Source organism: Gekko japonicus, unplaced genomic scaffold (genome assembly GCF_001447785.1).
Source record: "Gekko japonicus isolate JY-2015 unplaced genomic scaffold, Gekko_japonicus_V1.1 scaffold27, whole genome shotgun sequence".
NCBI lineage: Eukaryota > Metazoa > Chordata > Lepidosauria > Squamata > Gekkonidae > Gekko > Gekko japonicus.
In genome coordinates this window covers 987,892-1,002,983 of record NW_015172002.1, presented here as the reverse complement: position 1 = coordinate 1,002,983, position 15,092 = coordinate 987,892, and the positions used below count along the sequence as shown (strand labels likewise).

The following is a 15,092-nucleotide window of genomic DNA, read 5'->3' as shown; positions in this document are numbered from 1 at the left end:
AATTTTTTTTTTTTTTTTCCTACAAATGAGCCACGAAGTCTAAAACCAATATCTAAAGATATTTCAATTTTGCCAGCAGGCAATTTGACACAAGGTAAGTTGCAGAATTTGAGAAAAATTCTGTGTCACATTAAGATGTGGCACAGGAATGATTTAACAAATAAAATAAAATGAGTTATTGGCAAGAATAATGTACAGATTAACACTGCATAAACATGACGTTGCTTGGCTATAAACTCTCACTGTGTGCAACTTATAAAGGAAAACTACTTTGAAACTGTTTATTAGTAGTACCCCTCTTTCGATACGTTTAAGTAGTTTTAAGATAATTTCCATGTAAACATGAAAACAAGTCATGGCAATGCTGATGTCCTGCAAAGATTTTTGTACACTGAAACTGATCCTAAACATAACAGAACAAACTAAAGTTTGGGCATCAACTGTCCTTCAGAAGGTTCCACACACTGCACAATTCTTGAATCAGCAAAACAGGACATGACATATGACCCAGGATATACAAACAACCACTCTGCCTCAAAAAGGAGTTGAACAGGCAGGGCATTTACATGTATTGGCCAAGTCACATATGGTCCAAATTTTGTGCCATTTTCCCCACCCACAACCTATAACATGTACATCCCACACGCTGGGGGATCAGGTTAACTGCTCCAACTCTATCAAATCATGGTATTGCTAGGCTATTTGAGGGTTCCATAAACTAGAGGAGTAAAAGAAAGATATCTGATAACAAATCTCTTTTGGCAGTAGGTAGACCAACAATTGGCAAGAATCCCTGCTTCTTTGCAACTAACTCTTTGCAATGATCTCCTCATTCTTCCATTCTTGTTAGCTATGTGAAGTTCGGGGGGGGGATCCCGATTACTTTTTCCTGAGTGCTTTTTGTTACATAGCGTTACATAGCGATAATTCCAATGTATAGTGTAGACATAAAATTACAAAAATTGTTTAAACGTATATAATTTTGGCAACAATATGCTATAATGTATTTAATAATACATGATTAAAGAGTTCAGGGTTTTCAATGTTATAAAGTATGCTGACAGTCCTACGTATTCTGTCCAAACAATACCTTATTTTGTTTACTACAGAATTTTTCTTCTACCATCAGCTTTTATTTTTTCCTACCTCTCAGATAGCAAAAATTTATATGTGGCGTGGTAGCATAGGGTGCAGCAGTCTGCAACTCTTTCTCTGATACTGGGTACATTTGCAACTTTTCTTAAATAAAATGAAGACACTTTTACTTTCAAATTCCATAAATCTGCCAAGTAGTACATCCTAATATGCTACATTATAAAGGATGCATTTTACATTGTTAAATCAGTAGAAATACTTCAAGTACTTTAACTGAGCCAAGCTGAGGTGAGATGAAGTTCAAGGCCCACAAGGAAAATTAAAAACCGATTAAGTCTCCATGTCCTGATGGGCATACAAGAGAGTTCTTACGGAACTCAATTGTGAGACAATTGATCTACTAACCCACATATCAGCCACTGTACCAGAAGACTGGAAAGTAGCAAATGTTACACCAATTTTTACAAAGGGATCCAGATAGAGGAGCCAGGAAATTACAGGCCAGTCAGGCTAACAACTGTGCTAGGCAGATTAGTAGAAACTGTAATCAAAGATAGAATTGCTAAGAGGGACAAAGCCTACCGAGTGAAGTCCTGCCTCTCCAGCCTTTTGGAGTTCTTTGAGAATGTGAACAAGCATGCAGACAATGATGACCCGGTAGACAATATACACTTGGATCTTCAATAGACTTTTGACAAGGTACCTCACCAAAGACTAATCTTAGCAGTCATGGGAGAAGAGGATGGGTTCTCTTATAGATTAAAAAGCAGTTAAATGACAGGAAGCAAAGAGTAGGAAAAAAATGGATGGTTCTCACAATGGAGGGAAGTAAGCAGTGGGGTCCCACAAGGATCGGTATTGGGGCTGGTACTATTTAATTTAGTCATAAATGATCTGGAACTAGGGGTGAATGTCGTGTGGTGGGCAAGTTTGCAGATGACACAAACTTATTCAGGATGGTGAAAACCAAGGCTGACTGTGAAGAGCTCCAAGAGGACCTTCGCAACTTGGGAGAATGGGCAACAATGTGGCAAAGGAAGCTCAGCATTGGTAAAGTGTAAAGCGACGTGTCCCAGGTTGGGACAAAAAAATCTCAACTTCAAGTATAGCCTAATGAGGTCTGAATTTCCAGAGACTAGAGAGGAAGAATTCTTGGGGTTGCAGTGGATAGCTCAATGAAAGTGTCGACCCAGTGTGCTCCAGTGGTGAAAAAGGCAAACTCTATGTTAGGGATTATTAGGAAACGGATTGAGAATAAAACGGCCACTATTGTAATGCCCCTGTATAGATCTATGGTGCAGCCTCATTTGGAATACTGTGTACAGTTCTGGTCACCATATCTCAAAAAGGACATTGCAGAGCTGGAAAAACTACAGAGGAGGGCAACCAATGTGATTTGGGGGTTGGCGCACCTCCCCTGTGAGGAAAGGCTGAAAAGAGAAGACTAAGGGGGGACATGATACAGGTTCATAAAATTATGCATGGGATGGAGAGAGTTGACAAAGAGAACTTTTTCTCCCTCTCCCAAAATACTAGAACTCAAGGGCATCCAATGAGCTGATGGGCAGTAGGTTCAGGACAAAAGGAAATACTACTTTACACAGATAGTGAGTCAAATGTGGAATTTGCTGCCAGAGGATGTAGTGATGGCCAGAGGAATAAATAGCTTTAAGAGGGGTTTAGATTGATTCATGGAGGAAAAGTCTACTAGCCATGGTGACTGAGGGGAACCTCCATATTCAAAGGCACTAGTCCCCCGAGTCCCAGAGCCAAGAAGCAACATCAGGGGAAGACCTTGGCCTTTAAGCCCTGTTGTTCACTGTCCTGAGGCACTGGTTGGCCACTGTGTAAGACAGGATGCTGGACTACATGGACTATTAGTCTGATTAGTTGTCAAGTTTGAAAAGGGAATAAGCATTGCATATATTTCAATTTCCCCCCTCACTGCCACTTTTATTTAAAGGCAGGGGCCTGGTCTTTTTCAATGGCTCCAATATATCTGGAAAATTTACATCTCCAGTTCTTGTCCCAAGACATGGCATACCATTCAGTATTGGAGGGTGGTTAAAAGCAATGGAAATTGTTCTTATTTCCTTGTTTTGGCTCTCTGTTTCTGCTGTTTAGATCAGAGGTGTTGAACTCATTTGTTATGAGGGCCAGATCTGACATAAATGTAACTTTGTTGGGCCGGGCCATGTGTGCTATAAAATGTAACACGAGCTACCAGAGATATAAACTTTATAAAGACGATTTCAGATGCCTAATGGCGATAGCGGGCATGACTGCATTAGGTGCGATATGCAGAGGGGAAGTAGGTGTGGAGATATCAGCACCGGTAATGAGACAGGAAACCTAGGTCTTGGTTCCATCCAGGAGGATTCAGTCCAGGAGGATACAAAGAATAAATGGGTATAAGAGTCTGGCATTAGAAAACACAACATTCATTTACTGACCTAAGAGTAACAGTGCTCTTACAAAGGAATTTCAAAGGGAGATTAGAAAGACAGTGAATTGCAATTGATAATGAAGCTCATGGCAATGCATCCTCCTGGACTGAACTGAGAGCTAGTTTTCCTGTATCATTACCAACATGTGGTATTATCATTTGGTATCTGAAATCACTGCATTCTCCAAGGACCACCCCAAGTGTTCTTATTCCTAATCAGGGTCTTTTTGAAAGAAAACAGATCCAGATAGGACAGAGAAATCCAATCATTTAAAAAACAACAATAACTTTTCAGAATAAGCCAAAATAATTTTGTCAATGTACATTGTGCTTGTCAGAAGAATCCACCCACCCTCCAAAGAAGTGTGCTTGCACACAAAAGCTTATACCTGGAATGCTGGTCTTAAAGCTGGGACTCCAATTTTGTTTTCTCTCTGTCTCTTTCCTCCTCCTCCCCCCCCCAGGAGCAACCCCAGAGAAGAAAGCAAAAGTGGTCCCTCTCTTTCTCTGTGTGTGTCTGTGTGTGAGAGAGAGAGGGAGGGACAGGCAGGCAGGCTTGTCTTTTTATCTCTCCTGCTAAGCAGCCACAGAGCTCTCTCTCTCTCTCTCTGTGTGTGTGTGTGTGTGAGAGAGAGAGGGAGGGACAGGCAGGCAGGCTTGTCTTTTTATCTCTCCTGCTAAGCAGCCACAGAGCTCTCTCTCTCTCTCTCTGTGTGTGTGTGTGTGTGAGAGAGAGAGCGAGAGAGAGAGAGAGAGAGAGAGACAGCACGCAAGTGAGGAAGAGGGGATGGAGGCTTGTTTTTGTATCTCTCCAGCATGAAGCAGCCACGAAGCTCTCTCTACCTCTGTAGGTGTGGACATGTGAGTGACAGAGAGAGCAAGGGAGGGGGGAGCGAGGAAAGAGGCAGGAAGTAGGAAGCAAGGAGCCACTGAGGGAGCTGGGAAAAAGCAAGCTAGGGTATGGCTGCAGCAGCAGCCCTGGGAAAGGAAGCAGAAGAAGGAAGCTGCTTGGGGGGCTGGTTTTGAGCCCTGTGCAGGCCACATTTGGTCCGCAGGCCACACATTTGACATCCCTGGTTTAAATGTATTCCTGTTTCATGAGTGGTTTTAAGTAAAAAAACATTATTTCTCTATGTGTTATTTTTATATTAATTACATTTCAGCCCTGCTACATTTTATCCTTACAATGACTGAGGTTACATGGTTATTTATCCAAAACTATCTACTGAATTTCATAGCTGAGCAATGACCCAGAATACCCCAGTCCAAGTCCAATACTTTACATACTGGATTCCACTTCCTCCTCCTAGTTCCCAACTCATTATAATGACTTTTAGAACAGAGATATACACAGATTATTGGACAGGCACCAAATCCACTCAGTCAGCTGACTGCCCTGTGACCGCTAGAAATCCCATTCAAATCCTCTCTGGTTGATAATGTATTAGTCAAAATTGCCAAAACATTTTCAGCTTTTCCTCTCTGTGTTTACAAGTTTTATTTTATCTCTCTTTTAAAAGGGGATTCTGAAGACTTGCTGAAATGACCAGATTTTAAGACAGAGCCTGTTTAGGCCCCGTAGCTCTACTGAGATGGAAAGGAAGGGCTGGGGAAATACATCTGAAGCAAATGAAAACTCAGTCCCATTACATGGAAGGGAGTAGCAGAACTGCTGTGAAACGAAGAAATATTTTCTTTTCTTCCATTCCAGACACATATGCTGGAGAGGGGGGGAGGGGAGAGCAAATATGCACTTTATTATTTTTTCCCCCTTTTCAAGTGATGCAGGCGCTATACATGGAAAGGTCTTGTAAGGTCACCATCCACTAGGCCCACATGACCCTCTCATAATCCCTGGAGCAAAACATCCCCAGAGCAAAATGTGGTAGATAGCTACACTTCCAAAACAAGAATTGCTTGTTTTCCAGCAACTGCATTTAGTAGTCTGTGTGCGCTGGAACACAACAACTTGCTGATAACAGCAAACTCTTGTTGGCATGATGGTCTGAGGAGATGAGTGAGAGGAACTAGAAATGGATGCTAACTTTAAGGTGTTGCATTGCAGGTAACAGAGACAGAGGGCCTGCCTAGCCCTATTTAGGACATACCCTTTACCTTGACATTTTGAAGAGAAGCCAGCTCCACAGCCTTCTGTGCCAGGGTTAGCAAGTTTGCTTCTTGGGAAGTACGTCGCCTTCTCCGGGTGCTCTGGATGACACCACCTCTAACTCCTCCAAAGTCATTAGTTCTCTGGCTAACACCATCAGTTGTGGCCACCTGCCTTTCTCCCTCAATGGCACTTTCATATGTGCCTGGTTTCTCCACTTCACCACCAGCTGCCATCTCCCCGTGTTCTATTTCCACTTTGTTCAGCTGTGAATAGTTCTCTCTGATGCTGTTGTGTGTTTCAGACGGGTGTTGAAACTGACTTTCTGGATGCTGCTGTGTTTGCCAGTGATGTGACAGCGCATTACCAGGATACTCCTCAGCTGGCCTAGATGCCAGTACTTCCTCTGCAGCAGATGCTGGCAGGACACCTTCCTTAGAGAGTCTTCGTGATCTCCTTGGAAGGGAGATCTGAGCTTGAGGTAGTACAGTCTGCGGGTTCTGTTCCGTTAGGGCTTTTAGCAGCTCCTGGTTCCTCTCGGGAACTGGGTGGAACTGATGGGCGACCATGTGATGCTGGGTGGGCTGAGGCGGTGCCACTACATGAGGCTGTGCTACAGAGGCGGCCTGCTGAATGCCAAAAGCTTGCATGCCTGCCTGTTGGTGATGCTGCTGCTGGGGATAGAAGTTCTCAAACAGCTGCAACTGTGGAAGAGCTTGTTGCTTCTGCTGGGTGGTGAAAGCTGGGCTGGAAGAAGTGGGAGCCTGCTGAAAGACATGCAACAGCTCAGGATGCTTCTGGCCCTGGTGGCCAAAGGCAACCTGGAAAGACTGCAGAGGCAGGGACTGACTCTGCTGCTGCTGCTGCTGCTTTTGCAGCTGCTGATAATTCATCTGGGCCTGCTGCCTAGCTAGTGTTTGCTGCTCCAGCTGGGCTTTCTGAGACATCATCTGCTGGACAGCATCTCCATACAGGTCTAGCTGAGACACCACCACACCTTTCTCCCGATTTCTTTTCAGGGCACCTGGATGGTTGTAGAAACCTGGGATACTGGCGTTGGGATGCCCTCCTTTCTGGCTGCCTCCATACACCATCCCATGGTTCCATCCTCCAGGCTGATGCTGCCAACTGGCATCATCCCTCTCAGCAACCTGGTTCCCCATCAGTGAGTTCTGCCACTTGATAGTAGCCAGCTGCTGGGGAGTCATCCGTGACTCGCCTCTATCAGGAGCATAAATAGAGTTCAGCAAAGCAGCATTGCTGGGGACGCCAGTGAATACCCCTGATTTGGAGAGCTCCATAGCTTGAGAGGAAGGTACACTCCCTCCATGCCCATAATACTGTCCTCCTTTAAGCTGTTGCTGCTGTGTCTCTTTCATTGGGACACTCTGCTCACCAAAAAATGCAATCCGCTTCCCAGCCCTCTTGGCTGATGACTTAGGCTGAGCCTGCAGACTCATGGTTCAGGCTGTCCTCCCAGGAACAAAAAAATAAAAAAATTAGATTAACAGCCAACCCATTGCTGCTGCTAGAGCAGAAGATGCCGGAGACTTAAAAAAGATAACAAAGAGTTTTCTTCATTCTCCAATCAAATCCATGTTGAGATGTAAGAGACTCTAATTTCAACCTGTTAGTCAGCCCTCTTTATCCTCTGGAATTCAAAGGGATTGCGGTCCACCTGAAAACAAATCAGCAGAGAATTAACTTCAAGTATGCATTTCTGGATCACAAAATTTCAACAGAACTGTTGTGTAAAGCTTTGTTAATTGTTACGGAAGGCCATTTACAGTTATATTTCTGTTAATCTCCCTCCCTCCCTGCTCCTTTCCCCAAATTCACAGCTAGGACAAACTTCACTCACAGGTGATATTTTACAAACTACAGAATGAATTACTGTAACAGCTCCTGGATATGTTTCAAATTTTTGGAATCCAATGTATCAACAGTATGTTTCCCTTCCAGCCTTTTGCCTTCTTTTCTTTATATAAATGTTTCATGTCATCTTTTTGTCTTTTCCCCCCAATGAGTCTCTTCACAGTGAGAACGCTTTTGTAAAGACATATTTTACTGTATGAAGCCTAAGTAGAAAATTTGGCATTTCCTCATCCTATTTTTTTTTTTTTGCTCCTGATTCTCCGCAGCTCAGCACAACACCACTATTCCATCACCGTCATCTTCTACTTCCGCACCTCTACCACCATTGTGTAGGAATCATCAGGGTGCGAGACGTTCCTGGATGAAGATGAGATGACAGTACTGTTGGGATGTATGTTGTTGGTCTGGTAATAATAACTCCAGAACCCCATCTTGTAATTTATGATCTATGTGACCTGTAGAGCACTGACATTTTAGTGTATAGTGATGTATTGTTTTATTCTGTTTTTACTGTTTTAACTTTGGCATTTATGCCTCGTTGTTAGCCGCCCTGAGCATTCGGGGAGGGCGGGATTATAAATCTATAAATAAATAAATAAATAAAACATGAGATCTCATGTTTAAGCCCTCTAAGGATGCCAGAGAACTTGAGGAGGATTCTCATATCACACTGGGCTTTGGAAAAGGCAGCAGTAGTATAAATTGTTTACACTGCCAATGCCTGTTCCAAAAACTAAAGTGCAGCAAGGCCCCACCCTCCCCTGAGATTCTGAACACGTCAGAGAAACTGGGTGCATTGGCAACCACAGACAACAGCTGGCTCCAGAGCCAAGTCAAGATCTACAGACCCGCAACTGTACGCCAAAGATTCTGCCGATGTCATGCATTGCAAAGATTTTTAAATAGTTAAGACAGAGAAATTCTTGTGTTCTTAAAAAATATCGGTAATGCTCACATTCATCTAATGAAGTATTTTCAGGCTTGTTAGACTTGACAATTAAAATCAAATATAGGCCTCTCTTAAACATTTTAAACAGGTGCTAAAGTGTTTGCTGCTATGGAATTATACCTGCTATCTGCCTCGCAAGTTGCAACTCCTCCCCCAGCTGAGCTGCCAGTGTAAGAGAAAGCTATGCTTTAATTTTCTAAAGAAGAAGAAAATATTGGACACCACAGGAAACAGGACAATTCAATTGTACAGAGAGATCTGGATAACTTCGTAGGTTGCTTGCATTTCAGCAATACATGGTTTAGAAGATTACAAAGCAGGACAGGATATAAATGGGGTTGAGTCAGAAAGAGTCTTTTAAGCTCTTCTTTCATTAAAACACCTCAATTTCTTCAGTCTATTTTTGAGCGCCCTTTCTAAACATTATTTATTTTTTGACTAATTCCCTAGGTTCTAGAAAGAAATCTGCAAAAAAATCATCCCAAGGGTTGGTTTGATTACAGGGAGCTTGGGCTAGCCCACAACAAACCATTTAGCAATATTTTGCAATATACGTGTATATATTGACACAAAAAATTAAATGAAACTTCATCTTCAGTCCACTACTTGTAACATGTTGGTCATCCCCAGAATGAAGTAATTACACCCTAAAGAACAGCAAAAGGAGATAAAAAACATTGCATCCAAGTCATACAACACATTAACAAAAACCAGTGTTAAATTTCAGCCTTCCAGGTATGGAGGAGAAATGTCAGTCTCCAAAGTTAAACTGCATCTCCCTAAAATCAGGGGGTTTAATTGTTATGGAGGCAAATATAAGGGGGCCATGGCTCAATGGTAGAATATCTGCTCTACATGCAGAAGGTACCAGGTTCAATTCCCAGTATCCACTGCCAGTCAGAGTAGACAATGCCGGCCTTGATAGACCAATGGTCCGACTTCATGGATTACAGCTTCATGTATTTATGAGGCAGGTATTCCAATCCCTGCTCACAAAAAACTCTTTAAGACCCTTAAAACCATTCACAAGGCTTTTCAAACATACGTAGCCTGTCAGAAACTAGCTTTGTTGGCTTTGTAGAAGTACTATAAGTGTGCCCTTCTCTTGAAGCAGAATGCTCCCTTCTCTAAAGTCTTTTTAAGGTATACTGTGTAGTTACTGAATAAAACCCCAAGAGAACTTGTTACCTACTACTAACAAAGACATTATACTGGCTGTTTGGGTGTTAAAAGTTTGAAACGTACAATGGAGATCTACAAATATGATAAAAACAGGGCTTGTCAAGTAACTGGCCTTTTCTAAACTGTTTCTTGGCCTTTCAAACTTTGGTTCAAGCTTTTGGGCCTAGTTTAAGTACTTGAAGGCCATTCTCTGGAAACTTAGAGAGAAACACAGGGATGAGATGGAGCCAGGCATCGGTGCAAGTGAGATCATGGACCTGGGAGCCTCAAGGCCAGAGACCAAGAGGGAATTTAGCAGTCATATTCCACCTCATTTGTGCAAAGGGAATGGTGAGATGCTTCATTGTGAATATGTGTCGGCTGCAGTGGTACATGGTCAACACATCTGATTAGCCAACCAGGACCAGGCCAGAATAATCTGTCACGCTGTACAAATCACACTTTAGACTACTGTCTTCTTATACAGTTCTACTTAGAACCAAAAATAATACACATACCAAATGGTTTTGCCACCATGCATAAATGACATCTGCACCAGTTGAATAGGGACCTAATAGTCCTTGAAAGTACAAGTCTCTCTTCAGATTGATGCAGTCACCCGCTCATGGTGCAGAGAAAAATTTACAGAAGAAAGCATGCAATATACAGCGTGAGCTCAAGACTAGCTGTAGCACAAACCAAAGGACCAACAATAGCACGCCTAGGTTGCTTTGCTGTTTCTTAGCGCTTCATCAGGCCCCTTTTATTAATGATGGAACTCAACCCAGCTCTGGCAAAATTCAAAATGGCATGAAGTCTACAAGTATGTTCCAAGCAGCTAGGAATCAGGCTGATTCCTAGCTACTTGGAACATACTTGTAAACTTCATGTCATTTTCAGTCTTGCCAGAGCTGGGTTAAGCTCCATCATGATATTTTTAAAACTAGGACTAAAGCCTAAGTATCCCAGGTTGGCTAGTTAGTATTATTATTTTCTTCCATATTTTTGCACTGCTCTTATATTTGTAACCTTCTGCGCATTTCTTTTAATAAAACTTATTAATTATATTCCTGTTCTGTTATTTGGATTTTGAGGCTTCAATCAAAACCCAATATCTTGGCCTAGTTGGCTACATCTACCAAAATAATTGTTTTTGGAACTCAACTTGCAAGTGTCCTACCTTGCAGGGCTAACTCCTTGATTAACACTTAGTAGGACTGGTAACTCTGTCCCTCAGGCTGAGGATTAGTTTAGAGGGGCTGGTGGTGGCTTGTTAACCTGGGGAGTGAGGATTCACTCACCAGCATTTTGCTCTTGCCCTGACCTGTCAATCACTTCCTCAACAGGGCTTACAGAAGAAGCTCTCTCATCATTTGGGGGGAAAGGCTACCCTGTTGCATTTTTATTTTGGCAGAAAGAAGGCATACAGAAACCGCTCTACAACTTTATTCTTTTAGAACATTTTCCCCTGAGCATTGGTAAACTATGTCATCAAAATACTACCACTTACTATTTACAGTTTTCTTTCTGAAAACAAAAAAGCACTTGTGGTATAAAACTACCCTGATTTCATCACAAGAATTCTGTTTACCCTAACCAATGTAACATATTGGGGTACTGAATCCCATGAGGTTTTTGCAAATGAAAGATCCAGAGAAGCACTGAAGTAAGTGTTACAGTGGTCCATGGACTGGTGCAAACAATGGGCTTCTATTGTAGATCATTTATCTCACCAGTCACCACAGACAGATATGAAAAATAATTCCAAATGCCAACAACATTAGTGATTAATAATGACAGATGTTTTCCTTCACAGTTTATGTTGGCTTTCTAATAGCCTGGGTTCAAAATATGGTGTGTGTTTTTGTTTCAAATTTAAAAATAGCTTTATAAAGGCATAGATATGGTGTTAGTTACTCAACATACAGAACAAAGGGTGGTTATCTACTAGAACAAAACAGTCCACTTCACGTGAAAGCCTCTATCCAGGTTCCGGGTGTTTGAATGTTGCAAAATGCCTCTGCATTTCCAAACAAGAATTTGCTAGGTGACATTATACTATTCCAAAATACATTAGGATCTAGCTTAGGTAGTGAACATCCCCCAAATACAATCCGTCTGTTTTCTGAAAGCACTAAACAAAAACAATCCAAAAATGAAGCCTGTCATTTCATCTACCAGAGTGGTTTGACAGAAAATACTCTGCATTATAAACAACATAGAGCCTGAAAGTTCTGTGGAAGTCTAATAAGGGATCCTTTTTCAGAAGCTAAGTTTTTGAATCCAAATTTCCCTTATTAAGAGAGAACCAATTCATGTACAAATTATGTTGGATTTACTGACTGACACACACACATGCGCACACGCTTACTGACAATTATTCTGAGTTCTCTAGGTCTCTTAGAGTATTAAAGGCAAGGCTGAGTTTCTAAGAGGAGTTATTTTAGTCTTGTAGTCACCAAATTAGCAGCCTAATAGCTAAAGCAGCAACTTTTTGAAATCCTGGGTGGCAAAGAACAAAATTTGTGTTTTATGCATGCTTAGACACAGAGAACTAAGGATGGCCTCACTGGGCATCCCTTCAGTGACAACTTGAGCAATCTATCAGCTGAGGAAGCAGCCAGTCTTCAGTTTTCTATTATGTTGAGCTGTCGGTACAACTTTGAGTTGTTAGCTGCCCTGAGCCCATTATGGGAAAGATGTGATATAGATAAAACAAAACTAAATAAAGAAATACCAAGAAATGAAGGAACCATTGATCTGTGTCCCTAAAAATTTAGGAAGTAGAGAGATGATGTAGCCAGAAGCTTCTGCAATGGCTGGCTATACAAATATCCCTTGAAAACAGAAACGGCTAAAAAAGCAGGACCTGATCAGCGTTACTTTTTTCACAGAAGCTTTCACAGCAATTAGAAGCCATAATTCCTACCCAGGAATTTCCCAGTGAATAGCCACGCATGCTGAGGAATTCCCCAGAGAACAGACACCCATTCTTCTATTGAAGCTGTAAGCTTGAAAAGTACTCTGTAGGTTCTGAAATAGCTTTCTGGCACCCTAGTCACATACAGCAGGCAGAAAGAAAAAGGTGAAGGAAAATACCTGAACAGTAGGCTGCACACAGCCAAGAAGGAAGGGCAGAGGAGGATAAAGATCAAAAAGTTTATCTCCCCCTTCCCCCAATAATGCCACTTACCCAGAAATGGTGAACTGCAATTTGAACATGTATCACAAACACAGTTCACCATTTCAGAAGACACTGTGGGGGGAGGCAAACATCCAGACTTCAATGAATAAAAATGTTTTTTAAACCCTGGTCATTAGAGAATACTATCATAATTACTTCTGCACTATTTTACGAGTAAAAATTTTACTATTTTGCATCGTTTGTGCTACTACACTGTTTAAAAAATCAGGATGGTACTATCAATTCCAAAGGGCATTTATTTATTTCCAACACATTTTGTATCTGCCTTTCTCCCAGACATCCCAGAAACCAAGGTAAGCTACAGCAATGTAAAAATAACAGAAGATTTAATAAAACCAATATTAAAAACACATTAAAAACAATGCATTGATATGAACAATGCTATTGATGCACAATAAATACGGTTAATACTGACACTACCTTGGAGCTAACAAAGACACCATTTCTACAGCAGCCATACGCACATAGTCTACTGACCAAATAACAGAAAAATCAAAGAACTACAAAAGGGACTGAAGGAGTACATTTTGGCAATCAATTCCTAGTGGGTCTCATTCCCAAATAAGAATGATCAAGGTAGTACACGAGTCTAGTTCCCATCTTTTAAATCATCTGCACTTCTATAGCAGTAATTTATACTTAGCTAGATGCTTCTCTCACATATTAAGGTTAATTAAGATTAATGCTGGCTAGACTCATCTGAATTTGGCATTTTTTCCAATATATGCAAGGTCATATAAGGAAACAGAATTAACATCTAAACATTTCTCTTCTGCAGAACCAAAAATTACAAAATCAAAAACAAAAATGTGGGGGGGGGGCTCTTTCGTATATAAAGCACACAAAAAGAAAAGGAATCATTAGATAGGCTTCATAGAGACAAGCCTTGATACAGTTCTTTGAAAGATCCATTCAACGTTCTCTGCAGAGTCATTCCATAACATAGTGATCATTCACATTTCTCCTTTTGCTGTACTGAAATACAAAATTCAAAATGTAGGATGGACTTTTAGTAGCCTATATATCCACATATATCCATATTCATCACTTGCCACACTGTGATAACCTGAAAAATATGAAGAACCATCTATGTATACAAGTTTGGCTGCCTGGTCACAATTCTTGCTTGCAACCAGATAAACAGTGACTTATAAGCTTGCATTCAACTCCACCATGGAATGCAAGTACTGCACAACATTTAATTGTACATATTTGAAAACAAATATATGATTCTGCCTCAGCTCCCATGAATAAAGAATCTCCTCAGCCCTGATATAGCTAAAAAGTAAATTTAAATAAGAGGAATGGAGAAGGAAAATTTTACTATTTTGCATCGTTTGTGCTGCTACACTGTTTAAAAAATCAGGAGAGCAGGCATTCAGGAGGATTTCTGCAACTTCCATTTTCTAGGCCAGCTTTACTTCCTTGCAAGTGGCCCATGAGCATGTAGTTTCTTCACTAAGTCATTTCATTATCCATTTACATTTATGGCTTCTTACTCCTGCCTTTGCATGCTGGCTGCCAGCAGTGGAATCCTGCAATCAAATCAGTGAACCAGGGCGTTCCTTCATCAAGCATAAAATGCTTTCAGCTCATTTTTCCACTCCCTTTTGGACGGCACAAAAATATCTCTGGGAGAGAAACAAGAGATGGAAAGATTCTGCTTTTTAAATGCAACTCTGATACTGTCTACTTAAACAAGCATGCATGTGAAATTCTGGCAGGAGACCACACTTCAGAGGAACAATACATAGCTCTGTCCCATACACTGATGAAACTAACTTGATAACTCTGTAACAAGTTCCCTTCATTAATTTGCGTTTGCAGCATTGCTATAAGCAGCAAAGACTGCCAAAATCTGACCATGACATGCAAAGTAACAAACTGATAATATACTCTGATGCCACAATACCCATAAAATGAAACATTTCCTTCCGAGATCATTGGAGGCAGAAATTCAATCCCCCAGTACAATACCCCCACAATAGGTGCACACTCATTGGTTAATTCATTCACTTCAACTTCACTTTTCTTGCTTCCTGCCTCAAAACTACAAATCTTTGACTCTGACTTCGGCTTTTTCTCTCACTTGGAGATTTCTATACAAAGTTCTTTCTCTGCACATCAGACTGATTTCCCCCTGCCAATGAAATCTACTTAAGTGTCACAGATTCCTCCCTTCCCTGCCCTCAGACCAGCAGGTTCCATAGGCTACAGAACTCAGTTTCTAAGAATGATAGCTTTGGCCATAACA

At 41.3% G+C, this 15,092-nt stretch overlaps 1 protein-coding gene across 1 annotated transcript in view; it reads right to left on the bottom strand.

Moving 5' to 3' along the window:
- Positions 1 to 7,288, bottom strand: part of ELMSAN1 (ELM2 and Myb/SANT-like domain containing 1) — a 37,206-nt gene extending 29,918 nt beyond the window's left edge. Inside the window, exon 1 of the mRNA XM_015420092.1 lies at positions 5,657 to 7,288. Within this exon, the coding sequence (XP_015275578.1) occupies positions 5,657 to 7,108 (1,452 nt within the window). The 5' untranslated portion in view covers positions 7,109 to 7,288. The remainder of the gene's footprint in view (positions 1 to 5,656) is intronic.
- Between the last annotated feature and the right edge of the window lie 7,804 nt (positions 7,289 to 15,092).